The sequence below is a fragment of the Acanthopagrus latus genome, chromosome 1 (assembly GCF_904848185.1).
Source record: "Acanthopagrus latus isolate v.2019 chromosome 1, fAcaLat1.1, whole genome shotgun sequence".
Taxonomy (NCBI): domain Eukaryota; kingdom Metazoa; phylum Chordata; class Actinopteri; order Spariformes; family Sparidae; genus Acanthopagrus; species Acanthopagrus latus.
In genome coordinates this window covers 30,182,874-30,200,956 of record NC_051039.1, presented here as the reverse complement: position 1 = coordinate 30,200,956, position 18,083 = coordinate 30,182,874, and the positions used below count along the sequence as shown (strand labels likewise).

At 41.2% G+C, this 18,083-nt stretch overlaps 1 protein-coding gene across 5 annotated transcripts in view; it reads left to right on the top strand.

The window, feature by feature from the left end:
* The window catches only part of sh3pxd2aa (SH3 and PX domains 2Aa), a 104,737-nt gene extending 91,181 nt beyond the window's left edge, over positions 1-13,556 (top strand). For 3 of the 5 annotated variants that reach the window (XM_037113518.1, XM_037113510.1, XM_037113533.1), the window contains 6 exons: positions 5,150-5,267; positions 7,234-7,637; positions 7,768-7,782; positions 9,197-9,246; positions 9,724-9,843; positions 10,209-13,556. In XM_037113518.1, the coding sequence (XP_036969413.1) occupies positions 5,150-5,267; positions 7,234-7,637; positions 7,768-7,782; positions 9,197-9,246; positions 9,724-9,843; positions 10,209-12,230 (2,729 nt within the window). In that variant the 3' untranslated portion in view covers positions 12,231-13,556. The remainder of the gene's footprint in view (positions 1-5,149; positions 5,268-7,233; positions 7,638-7,767; positions 7,783-9,196; positions 9,247-9,723; positions 9,844-10,208) is intronic. The other 2 variants (XM_037113541.1, XM_037113527.1) reach the window with 1 other exon arrangement.
* The last annotated feature ends 4,527 nt before the right edge of the window (positions 13,557-18,083 follow it).

The window sequence follows — 18,083 nt, the reverse complement described above, 5'->3', positions numbered from 1 at the left end:
ACGCCTCCTAGAAGCTGTTCCTGGACCAGTGAAAAACCTTGAGAATCTCTTTGTTTTCTTACAGTCACAATAAAGTCTGGCTGGACTTGCTCGGACTTCCATTTTCATCCAGACCAGGGGGCCACAGGGCACAAATGATTAATCTGAGGAGACTGAACACAGCTTAAATGCAGGTCAAATGGCATGTGCTTCTACTCTAGAGAGTGTATAGTAAATGTTACAGCACAGGAGAGGAATACATTGATATGAAAACAACTCCTGCCTCTTTGAAAAATTGTGTGGGTAAAGAATAGTGATAGCTATTGAGAGACAGAGGAAAACTACTCATTCATGTCTTGTTTAGGAGCTCAAACTTTTGTCACAAGTCGAAGCAGAGATATTAAAGGATGACCTTTTACAGTATATGGCCTTTGATAGACTGGAATCAAAAGATATGAGACATTAAGCAGATTAAGGATACACTGGTAGCCAGGTCTGCAGCAACGTTACCCAACCAGATATGTCTACAAGAACAGCAAGAAAGTCATGGAAAGTGTGAAAATGGGGCAGCAGTCCAATCTGCAGACTGGTTTTAATCACATAGGCTTGTGCCTCTGTAGAGCGTGGGTGAGTCATCCAACTCCCTGTCGCCACCAGAGAATGAGGGCATGCAACACTTTTGGAGGGCCTGTTCTTCAGTTCCAACACCTACCTTTCCAGGCTCTGAGATTTGTACTCTTGTATGTAGGGCTGCTATTTCAGGTCATTTTTGTGTGGCTTTATTAAAACCCTTTGTGTTTGTTTTGTTTTCGTGATGGCTCTTGTATTTGTATACACTTGAACTTACCAGTTTCTCATGAATGCAAAAATGTGCAGTCACTACCAAGCAAGAATGGATTTCAGGGTAATGCAAGCAACTATCCCAGTCAAGCTGCAAGCGAAGGAGGAACTGAGACCGCAAACAGCCCCAGGTTAATGGTTGGGCAGGCTGATTGGGTTCAGCCACTACTCTTTATTATTGAGTCTCACTCACAGTTTTGTCAAATTTGATAACCTGGAATGAGACTAATGTGGAGCAGCTGTATTTGCCAGTCTGGGAATTAACCTCAACATCAATTGTCTTTCTCCTGAATTCCTCTCCACACCTTTAAAACAAGGCAGGGGGCTGTGTCGGTTAGGGTATGTGGCTTCAGGTACTGGTAGATAGGAAAGATGATCCAAGAAGTCCAGTTTGAGTAAGAAATCCATAAGCTGCAAGCCTTGTCAGATGAAAACAGCTCACAACCGATAATAATATTGTGAGACTTTTTACAACTCCAAAAGACATCACAGGGGTCACTGATTTATATAGTGTTGCAACGATGCTGTGGTTATTATACACTGCAAAACCTTGCAGAGAATGATTGCCATAAAACATTACTTTATTATCTATTTTGACAGTCAGTCAAAACTGAAAAATAACACATAAATAACAATTCCTTTAAAAGCTGTGAAATAGAACAGTTTAAAGCAGCGGTGCACCAGAAACTTAAGTAATTCTGGGAATAGATAAAACGTACTCACGGATCTCGATTGCTAGCATCACCGAACTTTGAAGGGCTAATATTGATATAATATAATAATAGATAATATAAGATAGATCTTGCCATGAAAAGACATCTGTCATCTTTTCTTGTATACTAAAGTTACATAAATATATATTAAATGTCAGTCCCACCATTCAAACCATTCAAGCATTTGCAGCTCACAGCTTACTTGTATTTTTACAGCTGGTCATTATTCCCCCTTACCATGATTTAACATTGCAAATGCCATTATAGGCCACCAAAAGAGCTAGATAATGTCATGGTAGCTAAATCTTGAAACCTTCAGCCCAAACACACAGTTTTATAGCCATAGTTCACCACATGGTTTTCGTTGAAAGGTATGTGATCTGAAAAAAAAGAGACAGCTGGACTGTATCTGAAACACGTCAGTGGGTCGTTCACCATCTGCATTTGGCTCTTAGATGGTCAAAAGCTATGAGAGTGTGTTGGATTGTCAATTTTGTACACCACAAGGGTTGTTTTGGTCAGTCCAGGTTTTTTAAAATTTTTTTTAAACCTTTTGTTGTAGAGGTATTGCATATTCATATTTGTATTAACATATTGATTAAGGCAGCCTTGGTGTAGCTCTAATAGAGTATTTAAAACACTGCTGCGTGATTCTTTAGTTCAAAGAATTGTGACAAATCCACAACTAGGGTTACAGAGGACTTTAGAGTACAGTTTCTCATGGCAGCAAGTGTTGTTGGCTACATTGCAAACAAGCAAAAGGCTTCTAGACCAGTAGCGCTTTTTCCACAGCTGAAAATAGGCTCATCATGAAAAGTGCAGCTGCTGCTTACTGGAGACATGTCAAACATTTTTGTGGATTTTCCAACTTCCTCATTCACCACCACTCTTCATTTTGGGACTGTCCTCTGTTACTGTCTGTTGACATCCAATTTCCTTACACTGTGTGTCTCAGCCTCACATGAGCTTCAGTTAGACCTGGATCAGATACCACTGTGTGCAGTTACAGTAGTGGTTTGTGTTAATTCTGTTGGCACAACAGATGGTTTTGGTTTGCTATTGGAAATAATTTGAGTGCTAGAAAGTTAAGACAACCACAAGAAAGTCTGAATTTTATCTCCAAAGTTAAAGCCAAAATTTCCATCTTAACACCTTTTTTTCCCCTATTTTTATCCTCCCCACCGTCTCCTCCATTCCACCCTTGTCTGCTTTGTGAATGGGAGCACCACTGTCCCTGTCTGAGTGCACTGCTGAGCTAGCGATAAGAAATGGTTGAGTGATGTTTAACAGCTCTGTGCAGACACTTGAGATACAGTTTGATTTAGTAGCACTGGCAAAGGACAAAAACAAAGACCAGCCACACAGGATTGATGTTCTCCCAGGATGTAATTTGCTAATGGAAGAAAACAGTCGTATACTCTGTAGCCCACTTGCTGACACAGAGTTCTTTGCCTTTTATGTGATGCTTCATAAAGATGAGAATGTGATCCTGAGTACTGACAATGAAACAAGGTCGAGCACAGGACTCAAATTGCACATCCCAGGTCAGGCGAGGGTGTCCTGACCTACCTGGGGTTGCCGACTTGCTGCTGCCAACAAAGTGACTTGATTATGTTATCAGCAGGAATGGCGTCTTGCACCAAGTTCAGTAGAAACCTTCCTCACGCCGCCCTTCTGGCTGTGGTCCATTCTTTCACAGACTGTTATCATTACAACAATCCCTAATCCCTTACTCCCTAATCTTATTTTATATAGTTCAACTGACTGTCGTCTCACCACGCTGCGCTGTTCCTGCATTGTGATGACATCGTATCATACATTTACAGCTCATGAAACACACACACACACACACACACACACACACACACACACACACACAAGGGTTGTTGATACCTGGTATCAACATCGATTTTGAAACATTTGATCACAAGTGGACCACTCTAAGTACAGCAGTGAATTCCCCCAGGATTCATTGAGGATACTGTCTGTTCCAACTGATCCAAACTGATCCGTACACTAATATCTGCAATAATCCCAGACTCCCTTAACAAAGTGTCATTTTGTCATGGCGTCATTGTACCAGCCTGTCTGTTTTTGTGTATGAAGTGCATCTTACCTGCCAACATTCAGCAGCTGTCTGAACGATCTTTCAACTGATCTCACGTTTACACTAAATTTATGAAAGAAAACAACATTTTTTGAGAGTAAACATGTCAAATTTTACAAATCCAATAAACAGTAACCAATATAGGTTACTCCTTTGCTGCATGTGGAGAAAGTCCCCACACTATGAAATCACCCAATTTTGTGCGTTGTTGAGTTAAATAAAAAACTCCATAAACTGTGTGAATAGCTACTTACAAAAATTCTTGTAAATTCGGCAGATGTTATACATGGAAATATTTCTTTGCTTTTGTAAAAAAATAAATACTGTGTCCATTTGTCCCTGTGGATCAAGTGTTCGCTTGAAACACATGTTAATGCCAGCTGTGAACTCTCTTGGAGCTGTCCAAATGTATTTGGGTCACTTAGGACAGATGTTAATACTGGATCTAAACAACTTAGCGGGTGTAAGTAATTCAATCGTTTGTCATTTATTTAGGGGATTGCTCGCACATCCAAAATCGCTGTCTGTACTGTCACATAGTTCCAACGATTTTGTTAGTAGTACATTGATACATACGTAAAAAGCTGACACATTTAGGTAGACTTAAGTAAGCCACCCCATTTTTATTCCCTGTCCATCTGCTAGTACTCACACCAAACCTCTACACACACACACACACACACACACACACACACACACACACACACACACACACACAGCATGCTTTGCCAGCTGAGGTTCATGCCCACACATTCCACTCTGCTCCACATTATTGTCAGGCAGGAGATGACATACCCCACCTAATGAAAGCATGCGTTGAGTTAAAGGCGCATGCATCTGAGATATTATCCTAGCCCCTCATGTTTCCTTGAACAATGCTACTGCCTCTAGACATCTGGGGTCACATTCACTCCTGTCTAACTAATTTATTCTCTGCGTGTTTACGTTTCCTGTGGCCATTTCTATCTGCCAATCATTCATCTCCTCCTCTGCTCCCATCATCTGCCTTGGTGTCTATAAATCCCCTGACCTTCTAATGCTCCCCACTATGACCACTGTAGGATTTCTTTCTCTAGGTTCTTGGAAGGCTAGCAGAGCGTGAGAGGCAGCGTGGCGGTCAAATAGGGATAAGAGTAGAGAGATCTTGGTCCAAATATCTTATCTCCTCAAGGGAGGCCCCAATTGTAGACCTGCTGCTAGAAGAGGAATCTCCCTCTGGAGAGAGAGGAACACTGGATCTGGGTCCAAAAAGCTTGAATGAGGCCCAACATGGAGAGAAGGGGAGAGGTTCAGCCAGTAGAGGGAGCTGGTTATTACTGTGTTTGACAGGGGGAGAGTGTTTGTGTTGGTATTGAAATAGTTAGAGCATTTTAAGTAGGTCACATTAGCCATTTTTCCCTCATAAGGTCCCCTAGGAAGATGTAAACTGTAACAGTAGTTTAACCCCTCTGTGTGAGACTGTTTAATGACACCATTTCACTCACTTTGCCTCCCTTTCTCTTTCCACCAGAGGAGAAATATGTGACGATACAGCCGTACACCAGTCAAGGGAAGGATGAAGTCAGCTTTGAGAAAGGGGTCACCGTGGAGGTCATCCAAAAGAACCTGGAGGGCTGGTGGTTTATCAGGTCAGTAAAAAGTTATATGTTTAAGAGGCGCAGCTGACCGAACCACCACAGAGCAGGAGGATCGATGCTGAAATTGAAAGTTAAATGAGCGAAATGGAATCTGCACAAAGTTCCTTGTTTTTCTCATCCAATGTCAAAGTGGACAAGCAGTGACATTGCTTGGAGTTGGCATAGCTTAAGGGCTGTGATCAAGGCAGCGCTTTTCTGCAGCTCTCATTTGCATAATGGTATTTAAGATGAACCATTAACATATGGCACTCTCCACAGTTCAACTGGGTGTCCTGCCTGGGATTTCTAATGCGTATGTGTGTTGTTTACCCAGGCAGTGTGTATTTCCTGTCAGTTCTTTATTTCTGTGTATCCCTGTGGGCATAAGTGAGTGGAGCTCCTCTTCACGGGGAATTACTATCACATGCTGCCTTACGGCATCTGACATACATATGCACACAAAAGAGTGTGCAAACTTAATTACACTGGATCTTATGCCCCTGTCCCTGTCAAAGGTGCTTGTGTGTGCAAGTTTCCACTTGTGTGTGCTTGCTCAGATAGCTTATTGGGGAGTTTTTCTTTTACAGCTCAAATACCTAAGAACAGTGGTTGTCTAATGCTGTTTACAGATTGTAAAAACGGCTTTACCGGACTTGAATGCACAATTGGCCATTTTAGAGCGCAACAAGAAATAAACCCTCAGATGCATGTCTGAGTCATTCTGCTCTCAGTGGGCCTTTTTACCAAAGTGAAGTCCAGGCATGGAGCTTTTTTTAATTATGGAGACTCCTTGTGGTCGTAGTTCGAGAAATGCAAGAGGGGAGCAGAAACGATTGTTTTTCTTTTGAGTAGAAAATGGCCCACCTAGAGGCAAATGACTCAGAGTTGCATTTGGAAACATTACTTATTGTTTTGCAAAGCACTCTAAAATTACTCATTTAGTTTAACAATTAATTTTGAAACTTGGGCAAGCAGTGTCCCTTTGTATATATTACTGTATGCTTTCTGTTTACCTGCCTCTGGCTACTCTTACTCTACTAGAATTAAAATAGTGTCTGTTTTGCAGTGCTTAAGATCTTGCTTGGTGTATCGTAGTACATAGTTAAATGCCAGATAATGTGTACATTTAGCTGTTTATTCATTCGAGATATGATTTATGATCCAATTAAATCAGATTGAAGGGGGTTAATGGGGTGTAATTCCAGTTTGGGGGGATTAAAAAAGAATGTTCAAAATCACACAACAGAGGCTAAGAGCACCAGATTCTTTGCCCCTTATATGGGTCAAGCTTCAGAAACAATGGATCATGCATTTTCCATAATGCAGCATCAATTTGTGTTATGGTGTGTCCCATTTGAACTGGGAAGTCAGAATTTCTAAGTTCCCAGTCGGCAATTTACACACACACTAAATTAGACCTCACCAACCCAACCTGAAAAATCCAACATGTCTGCTCCACTTATCAACATCTGTGAAAGCTGTAGAAGATACTGTTAAGAACCTCTTCTGTCTCATAAATCAGTATTAAACACAGTCATGTTTAACTTCTATCAAAGTGCTTTGGTGTTTTTACGAGCAAAATATTGTGTAATGTGTCTTTATTAACTGGTATCACAGTGGCTATCCTGGCTAAATCTGGTTTTCCAGCTTCTTTCCCTCACAGTGTGCATTTACAAAGATCAGATTCTCACACAAAACACAGTTAACATTAAATCTGTCACACAAAACTCTGCAACATTTATGTGATACTGGATAATTTACTGGATAAGTCATTCCCAGCTCCAACTTCTCAGGTAAATGGAATGCACCATTACCCTCCCTGCCTGGTAAATGTCCATGCCTCTTAAACTAAATGTCCCCAGGAATTATGACCTTTATGTGTAAAATTGCAGTATTGCCCCTTTAAATGACAGAAAAGGGGGAAAAAATCAGTAAGATACAATATTAGACATATTGTCTTTATGTATTCTCCCCACAGATACTTAGGGAAAGAGGGCTGGGCCCCTGCCTCCTACTTAAAAAAAGTGAAAGAGGATTTTTCCCCTCGCAAGAAGACCCTGACAGGCCCTGTGGAGATCATTGGCAACATCATGGAGATCAGCAACCTGTTGCAAAAGAAGTCGGTCAGTGAGAAGGACATCCAGACAGACGGAGAGGGTAGCACCACACCCGAACGCCACATCTCCAAGAGTGAGATCAGCTTGCCCATGCCCTTTAGTGCTGAAATCAATGCCGAGACAGGCAGGAGGCTGAGTGCAGGCCGTGACACCAACAGCCCATGTCTGGGAATAGCAGCAAGTGCTGCCCTGAATGAAAATAAAGCGAGAGGCGAGCCAGGGTCCCCAGCTGTTGCAAGAGTGGCACCGCATAGAGTGGAAATTGGTAAGTATTTGTTCTATGTTAGAAGACAATTGTACCAGTGAATAAAGCAGTACATGCATTGTAGCTTAGAAGAAAAAGAGTTTTAGTCTTTGTATGCAGCATTATGACATGTCATTTTCCTTTTGTCTAGGCTTTGATGCTATAGGTAAGCTACATGACTGGTGGTATATCTCATGGTGGAAATGGTGGCGGTTTAACCCAATGTCCAGTCACATATACCTTGTCAAACTAACCTGTGGGGATATTTAACATCTAATTTTGTGTGAATATCCATTTCACTCACATACTAAGAACTAAGAATATGCGTGCCTCATTCCTGAACATGTGATGGGACGTGCTGAGCACAGAAGTTGTTTTTTCTTTTGCAAATACATGAATGATAGAGACATAATTATCACACAAAGATAATTTTGATTTGAGCAAACTAAAATCTTTATTAAGCTCACTATATTTGTTACCCTTGGATGCTTTCAAAGTGCTTCTCTAAGGTAAACCTACCTCGACTGTGTTGAGTGTTAAAGTGTGCCACTGTTTCAGGCAATCAGAAAATTAGAGAAGGTAATTGTATTGGCTGTCTACTGTCAGATTCCTAATTCCTAATGTCATCAGGTACTGGGAAAGTAGGGAAGAACCTGGACTGGTGATCTGGTACACCACATTCTCACATAATTAAACAGATTACCAAGTTTTGTTAATTTTCATCTGTACTCTTTTGTTTTGCCACTTAGCTACCTTGATCTGTTCTAAAGTAGTTGGTAACTTTATGATTCTAGTTAGCTGGCCAAGGCATTACACTGTGGCTGTTGAGGGAGAGTTGTTGTCCACTAATTGAAGGGTTGTTGGTTTATTGTTAGCCACTGCAGTTTACATGTCAAAAGTGTCCCTGGCAAGACACTGAGCCTCAAATTGCTCCCTGTGGCCCTTGCATCAGTGTGTTAGTGTGCTTATGAGTAGTTAGTGTCCCAAATGAGCAGGTAGCACCTTGCATAACAGCCTCTGACAGCAGTGTATGAATGTAAACAGCAAATTAACTTGCATTTCTATAGCACCCTCTCCAGTCTACTGACAACTCAAAGCACTATACAACACTTACTACATTCACCCATTCACTCACAGATTCATATATTAATGGCAGAGGCTGCCATCAGGAGCAGTTTGGTGTTCGGTATCTTGCTCAAGGATTCTTCGAATAAGCCAGGGAATTGAACCAAGGAATCAAACTAGTAACCCATTCTACCTCCTGAGCCACAGGTGCCCCAAATGTGTGTGTGAATGGGTAAATGCAGAGTGAATACAGCCCATTCCATTTACACTTCTGTGTGAGGTGCTGTCGGTCAAGATGCACTTGACCATGCACTTGTCTGGCAATTCAGGAGTAACCTTATCCCATAGTGAGACATGCATGAGCATGAGTCAGATGTTTCACTGGACCTAATTTTTGCTGCTGGGCTGAAGCGAGAAGCATCTTTTGTTAATTTTGAATGACAAGTCAGGCGGCATTGGTCATACATTAAGGCCAAAAACCTTGGCCCAGTCTGACATGTTTCTTTGTTTATCAGGGTCTCCAAATCTGAGACAAAAGCCTCCACCAAGAAGAGAAACCCACCTGGTAAGAAAATTAACAAGCTACAGTTATCATGTGATTGTTTGTTCAACAGAAATATGAAAGAATGAACATCACAGTACTACTAAAGAATGTCTTTCGTACATATACAAACAATAATTATGGCTGAAAAAATAATTTCGACGCAATACATATACTTTAAATGAAAGACAACATAAAAGGAAAGATTATTAATTGGCTCCCAGGTTACTGCATGAGTTGGCATAGCAACCATGAAAGAAAAATAACAAAGTATTTTCTTTGACGATCTGTATTAACCACTGTGCACATTTAAGTGACAGTATTTACATACTATGATATGTGTGTATTATTATCATACTAAGCCACAAACCTTACATTTAAGATGATGCCTTTATTGTCTTTAGTCATAAGAATATTCTTATTCTTAAGTGGTAGTTAGACACCATCATGATGACTAAATGTGTTATCAGCCGCTCATGTCTCTCCCCCTTTGCTGCACAGGGATTCCAGTTACCCAAGCCACCAGAGCCACCTGCTGTGGAAGCTGAGTATTACACTATTGCAGATTTCCAGTCCTCCATCTCTGATGGCATCAGTTTCCGTGGAGGACAAAAGGCTGATGTAAGAGGCCAGATTTACATTGTTGTTGCTGAGATGAGGCAGTCATGGCTCAATGAATATGCATGTCAACTGAGATAGACAAGAAAGCTGAGGCAACAAAGATGCGACCTTGAGATTTGTGTGATGTGAACATGATGATGTAGACAGAATTAGCAAGACTCGGATGGAGAGATGATGATAAAACGGATTCCTTCAAGTTTGTTCAATTCATGTTGAGCTGGCAGTTGGAGACATTGTTAACTTTTGTCACAACTGTCCTTGCAAAAGTCCTCTAATATAATACGTAATAAACATGTCTTTGATCATCTAACCCTAACCCAAATACACCTTTTTATATCTTTGTTTTCTCATATTTTGTTGTCTAGGTGATAGAGAAGAACCCAGGAGGCTGGTGGTATGTGCAGATTGGAGAGATGGAGGGCTGGGCCCCCTGCTCCTACATCGACAAGCGCAAGAAGCCCAACCTCAGCCGTCGGACCAGCACCCTCACAAGGCCCAAAGTCCCACCCCCAGCTCCACCTGTCAAAAAACAAGACTCAGAGGAGACGCCCCCTCCTGCTAACTCTGCCTCTCAAGCCTCAGAGCCACCAAGCAGACCTGTGTACGAGGAACCTGAATATGACGTACCAGCAATCGGATGCGAAGGTGAATCAGACACAGATTCCCTGAAGGATGAGCGCAGTCTGGATGTGAAACTAAGCAGCGTGGTCAGCGACAAGTATCGCAGCTCCCCACCTTCCTGCAAGGCCTCTCCTCCAGTGTGCAAGGCGTCCCCTGTTTTCACTCATCGAAGATCATCCTTCAGGTCTGTAGAGGAGGTTGCAAAAGAGGAGTGTATCTATGAGAATGATGGATTTAGGCGAAGCAGTGGCATAGAGGGAACTTCAACAGTCAAAGGTTCCAGTGAGCCAAATTCCCCAAGGAGCTACCATTCCTCCACAGTCCCACGCAAACCCTCTGGATCCTCACCTTTAGCTGGTAGGCCCATGAAGACCATGACGCCAGAGATGAGCCGGAGAAGCCAGACCCTTGGCAGACATATAGATATCAGCCTCAGATCACAGGACAGCAGTCCCCACTCCTCATCAGATGAATTGAACAGAGGCCCCAAGAAAGGCACTGCCTTTAGCAGGGATGTGGAGCAGAGAATAGGTCAGAGCCCATCCACCAGGCCCAAGCCTTCTGTCAGACCTAAACCACTCCTGACCAAATCAGAGCCCCAGAGTCCTGAGAGGATGGATATTAGCTCTCTGAGACGGCAGCTGAGGCCTACAAGTCAGTTTCGACATGGCCTCAAACCCACCCGTGGGGACGACTCTGAAACAGCCTCTGTTATTTCGTCAGAGGACTCGATGTGTTCGCGAAGTACCTCAGATCTCTCTTCTGTTTACTCCAAAGGGAGCCGTGGTGACTCAGACGTGGAAGGCCCCAATATCTACCGCTCTCTCGACGCCTATAAGAAGGTCCAGGATTCTGAAATCAGCTTTCCAGCCGGAGTTGAGGTTGAGATTCTGGAGAAACAAGAGAGCGGTTGGTGGTACATCCGTTGGGGATCGGAGGAGGGGTGGGCTCCCTCATACTACCTGGAACCTGTCAGACAAATTGGTGATCCAGGTGGTTTGGAATCAGATGGACATGGAAGTGGAGGGAGCAAGTCCAACAGCCTGGAGAAAAATGAGCAACACGTTTTGGCCCTCAATAACATCAATATTCAGGGTCTGAACCCACAGCATCAAGGCTTGAGGAGGAACACTCCACCAATTCCTTCCAAGCCTCCTGGTGGCTTCTCAAAGCCATCTGGAATAGTAAATGGAGGGGTTCGGATGAGGAATGGGGTACGCCAGGTGGCAGTGAGGCCTCAGTCTGTATTTGTGACCACGACACAGCCGGCTAAGGATGGTCACTACATGACTGGTTCTCTGAGGCGCAATGACTCGCTTGGTCGAAGTGATCACTATGGCTCTGGTTCTGCCACTCTTGGTGTACGGAGAAATGCCTCCTTCAGCACCGTTAGGCCACATGTAGTTGTTGAAAGTCAGACAAGGCCTGCTGAGCGCTCCAGCCTGGGGTCCTCAGGGAGCTCATTCAGCACGAGCAATGTCCAGGATGCTCTTAGCAGAGTTAACCAACGTAACGGCATCCCTGTGTCCACAGTCCGACCCAAGCCCATCGAGAAGAGCCAACTGATCCACAATAACCTTGGTAGGGATGTGTATGTGTCCATCGCTGACTATCGCGGCGATGAGGAAACTATGGGTTTCACTGAGGGTACGTGTCTGGAGGTTTTGGAGAGAAACCCCAATGGCTGGTGGTACTGCCAGGTGCAGGACAGCCTGCTTCCCCGCAAGGGCTGGGTCCCTTCTAACTACCTAGAGCGCAAGAAATAAAACCAACCCCACATCCCTTCGGTATCTTCAAGGACGTGGGTGGCATCAATTTTTAGGAATTTAGCCCGCTATCCCCCCTAAGCAATATGTCCTTGAAAATGTACATTTCTGAAAATACTGTGTAAAAAAAAAAAGATGTTTTAATCTGATAAGGAAGGACATCTTTAGTGCTGGTTTACTAAAATGTTTTTGAAGAGAAATGTAAAGATTTTTGTGGGACTGGTCAACCTTGAACAAGGAAATTTGAGGAGGACAGTGTCTTTGAGTAACTAAATGGTATGAATGGGAGTGATAACCTCTTAAAGAGGTTTGCATTGTGTAATACTCCAGTTAAGCAGGGTAATAGCTCTGCTTATTTCTGCCCATCACTGATTATGATGGCCAATAAGTGCCTTTTGTATTTGTTCACCTAAATGGTGGTCCTAAATGGTGGATGGCAAAACATTAAATCAACCAAATCTTTTAAGAGTGCCATAGGCCTATGAACACCACCAATAATATTTCCATAAACAATTTAGAGCTCCACTGTAGATTGCTAACAAAATGCAAACTTTCACTTTTAAGTTCTCTAATTAGTACACAGATGAAGAAAGGAAAAAACAAGATTTAAGGAATTCAAGTCACAGAATATATTTGTTTTAAGCCACCAAGTCATCGAGCAAACTAAATCAACATTTTAATCCTTTTATCAGTATTTGTATTTGTTGTTACATTGTTCATGTTATAATTATGTTAATGCAAGTGTTCTTTAGAGAATTATTTCTGCTTTCTTGTGACATCTGTTTTCCACCGAGAGCCTGGAATTGGAAACATTGAAGTTCCTGCCTCATGTCTCGTATTATCTGATACAGGCAAAATACACAGTAGCTGCTCAGGTTTGATTAATTGGCATAGTTTTGTTGTAGAGCATAAATCCCCTTAACAATATGTTAATATTTGTGTTTTTAATCCCAGATGCAACTATTTTGGATAACACGTGTAAAAAAAAAAAAAAATAGAAAAGAAATAAAACAAAAAACCTGTTAAACTTGAAAATAATAGTTGGAATGTTATGTTTACTGGAAAATCAAAGAAACAACATGTAACCTTATTGCTCCACAGAGCAAAACCACTTCTTATCTAAATAGCGAATAACCTGATTAAATTTAAAAACACATAATTTACAAAGGTTTACTGTCATTCCAGGAACAATTGACTTTGTACATATTTTGTTCTGTAGACATACTGATATTGCTGTTGCAGGGATGCATTGAATAAGTACTGGAAATGCAGGGAGATAATTGAATCCCAGGGACATATTTGCACAGCATTTAGCCCAAAATGTGATAAAACCAAAGAGGTTTATATATATATATATATATATATATATATATATATATATATATATATATATATATATATATATATATATATATATATATATATATATATATATATATATATATATATATATATTTAAGGTATGAGTAATACAGTGTATACAACAAAAGGTTTTGATTGGAAAAAATAAAAGTTTCCCATTCAGTTCCTGGAAGATCTTTGATATATGATCTCAAAATATTAGATCTATGACACAAGAAGAAAACAAATACATTGTAATATTGTAATAGATATTGCATTGCCGTGTGGCTCTTGACATTAAAGTCAAACTCTCGCCAAAATGCAACTAATGCTTTTACACGAAGGTTTGACTCATATACGTTCACAAAAAAAAGCCTAGGTTGCATTTTAGAGAGAGTTTCACTAACACAAACAGAAGACAACATTATGTATTAGCTTCAAAGTTTAGGTATGTTCTTCAAATCTTCCAAATTTGGTTTCATATCATGCTATGACAAGATCATGTAAATAAGACCTAGCAATCACCCAAAATAGGAAGTTAGACATCATCTCCCCGCCATTGTAGAAGTGAAATAAGATCATTTGAAACACAGAGCTGAAATCCAACTTTCAAAAGTCAAGTGGCTGATGTTCAAGACTGCTGAAATACATTTTCTAACTATGGTTGTGAGTTCTCTATACGAGGCTGAACACTAACTTTTTCATTATGTTTCTGCTGGACAGTATCATAGTATTAAACAAAGTACAGTACCTGCTAGATCGCAGTTATCTATTTTAGTGAACCATATTTGTTTACTGTTAATGTGTTATTTCGTGATCACACAGTGACAATATTGAGGAATGAGGTGGTTCTGTTTTGTGAGTTAGTGCACTTTAAACCTGTTTTTAGGGTGCATTAATGTAAAGATGCAGTAAATACTCAGCATACTATTTATTGACAACGTTTTTGTAATTATTTAATTTCTCTCTTTTTTTAATTCACCTCATGTGAGTGGCTGACTTCAATAATGAGTCAGTGAGCATGCCAAAACTGAATTGGAGAAAAAGACACCTCTAGTGGATGTCAAAAGTACGACAACATGATTTTCATCCCATGAACAAGGCTTACCAGCTGTCCTACCTCAGTGCAATAAGAAATGCACTGCCGGTCAGTGAGTCTCAACAGAAATTGTACAGAAACATGATTTTTTTTTTTCTTACTGTTCTTTTTTGAAATTCTCAGTGCAGCTAAAATTATTTTTGTAGCACATTTTGTATTGGGCTATAATTTATTTTTGAAAAGAAGTTCCTTTTTTTTCTCTATGCTGTGTGCTGCAACTTTAGCAAATCATGGGCACTTCCTTCATCTTTATTGTGCTTTACATAATGCCTGATTTTATGTGTATTTATTATGAATAGATGTATATCATATCACTTTTTGACAATCGCTCCCATTCAAAATATGACTGTAAAGTGTCATATAGATCATAAATGACACAGCCGTCAACAAAAAGTCAAAAACATCAACCTTATTTACATGAATAGATAAACATTAAGAACCATATAAGGACCTGTCAGTATTTAAATTAAGAATTACAACGCTGATAAGAGCTGTCAGGCATCAAGTCCTCCCCATCCTGACGAAGGCATTATGTAAACGTGTTGTATCACTCTTAACATTTCGCTTCAGCACATATTATTATAATTGCATATCGCTTTGTTTGATTGAGCTGAATTTACTTGGCTGAAATAGCAAGGGAAAACATTGTGCATCACACTTACATTTAGCTGTGTAGCATCTATCATCACTCGTGCTTTTTTAACTTTTTTTTTTTCCTTTTCAACCCTTTTTTTGTCAAATTCTGAAAAATATACCTGAGAGGAAATGTGCAATAGAAGCACACATCATGCTTCAACAAGGGGGAAAAAATATCACAGGTCGAGAAAAACGTGAACAATTCCATTACATGTGTCGGGGGTTGATATTCCCAGTCAAACTGCCAGTCATGAGCTTTTACCATCATTACAATTGTATAATCACAAGTCGTACTAAAAGAGCGGATGAGAAAGGCCCTAACAGCATCATTGGACCAAAGCAGTCATATGTGACATCTCATTATCATCCTGACACGATGGACTTTTCTAATAACTAACACGAGAAGCTCTGCTCCTCCTGACCCGGATCAGCAGCGAACAGTGATTTGTGAATGACACTGAAGCAACCCGCTGACCCATTCTTTATTGACATTACAGCCATCTGGGGTCTTCTTCACAGATGGAGAGCCTCGGCCCTTCATCAGGGGCCTCAGCGGCCCTGCTCTGAGCTGTCACGTTTGTGCCTGAATGGAATTTTGATAGTTTCTTCTTTTTGTGTTGTTGTTGTTTTCCTTTCTTTTCGTTTCCTGCTTCTTTTTTTTTTGTCCTCTCTGCACCTTCGCTGATGCCTCTTTTGACATTTACCCGCCGTTGTCAGACCAAGTCAGACTTATTTCCTCGCTGATCATCATGACAAAGGTGATATTTGGAATCGTTTGCGACAGTGGACAAGGAGATGTTGGCGGAAGAGTCTCGGTAAACAAGAGCGAGGGGAGGTGACTGCTCCCTCAGGCTGTCTCAGTTCAATCCATCAACTTCCAGGATGTAGGAAGAAAAATATATTTTTGTCTTTGCTGAGCCCCAGACAGAAATCTTTGACGTGCTACAGGTGAACAGTCATTGTGCGAAAGAAATACATGGAGTTCACTGTATTGTTAGAGGGGGGCTGTGTCTATACACTGTTTAGTTAGGATAGTTGGTAGTTTAACTCCAACTTAAAGGAATTGTCTGACATTTTGGGAAGTACCTTGTATTGCCTTCTCATCTAGACTCAAATGAGAAGATCTATATCATTATCTATATCTATGTTGTTAAAGACCTCGGCACAAATATGTGTTTTAATGAAGATGATTAGCATTAAGATTTTGGATTTTTAACCAGTTTATTTAAATTCTTTGTCGAAACAAATGAAGAGGAGAAGAGAATCATAATCTGACATAAATGATTGTTCAAACCAGAATATTTTTGTTTTAAAAACACATCTGTAGGGGATCTTTAAATATGAAACCAAAGCCAGCTACCAAAGCTAACTTATTTTAGCATAAAGACTGGCAGGGTGGGGAAACAGCTAATCTGACTTCATCCAAATTTTAAAAAGTCTGCAGACACCTCTAAGGGTCGTTAATTAACCTTTTTACAGTCTTTATACTAAGCTAAACTAAATCCATCTATCTATCTAACTCATAACAAGAAAGGGATCACTTTTATTTCTCAAAATGTGAAACAATTTCTTTATGTCACAGCCTATTTTTGAGTCAGGGCCGTCAAGTTCTCCACCTCATCATTCTTAAAGCTGTGTGGATCCACACAGCAGAATGAAAATGGAATTGGTGGAGATAATATATATATATTTTTTTTGCATTCCACCTGCGCAGCTGAGCGTGTGCACACATGCCAACACACTCGGCGATGATGAGGAGTCATTCATGCCAGAGAAAATATGTGAGTTTCCCCAGCATGCTCCCAGAGGTCGCCCGGGTGAGACAGCTCCGCTACGCCGGCGCCCTGTTTTTTCATCCTCGCACCCTTTTTATTTTAATAAATGGACGGCGCCTCTCAGGCGTGAAGCACCGTAAGCGCTGTAATTCCAAACGCTAGCAGCTGCCGTACTGTGTTCCTCCTGGCTATACATGCTTTTCACTCCCCAGTTATTTTTCCTCCCTCGCCACGTATTTCCATCTCTCCCTTCCTCGACACAGCCGAGCAGTCTATTCCCCGCTGAAATGATTGAGATGTGTAGGTGGGTTTGGGGGATTGTGGGATTATGGCGCTGTTTGTGTGCACGTGTGTTTTTGCATGATGAGATGGATTGTTTGCAGGTGCGCTCAGGAGACAAGAACTGGGAGGTCAAGGAGGAGATTTGCGAGAGCAGGATGCAGGGAGACAGAAGATGGATCAGATAGTGGATGCTGGGAGACAAGGTGAGAGCGAGGTGAGAGGAGCAGGGAGATGGAAGGAGAGTGGGCACCGTTTCTGCCCTAAAGACTGCGAAAACCATTCCTTCAAATAGGGAGGGAACGTACCATCCGACTCCCTCCACCCACCTTTTAAAAAGAAAAAAACCCCAGACCTAATGAGCTCCACGCTTCCAAACCTGAGCTGTGAAATCTCATTACACCAAACAGGGTTTTAATTGCAGCGCTTGACGTTTTTTGAAGCTGCTTCACAAGGAACTGCGAGTCAGGGAGAGACGAATAAGTTCTCTCATTCTCACTCTCCGTCCATATTCTAACTCATAAAATGGATCCTACATGAGCTGAGGTTTTTTTTTTTTAAACTTCAGATCTTAAGTGGCCCTGAGGGTGTGAGAGCTGAATTGGGTGTTGATAAAGATTACTGGAATGAGACACGAATGGACTTTTTTGGATTTTTGGTAACTTTTCTTTTTTTGCCTCATTCGTTTGAGTTTTAGTTGAGAAAAGAATTGAACGTCGTAAA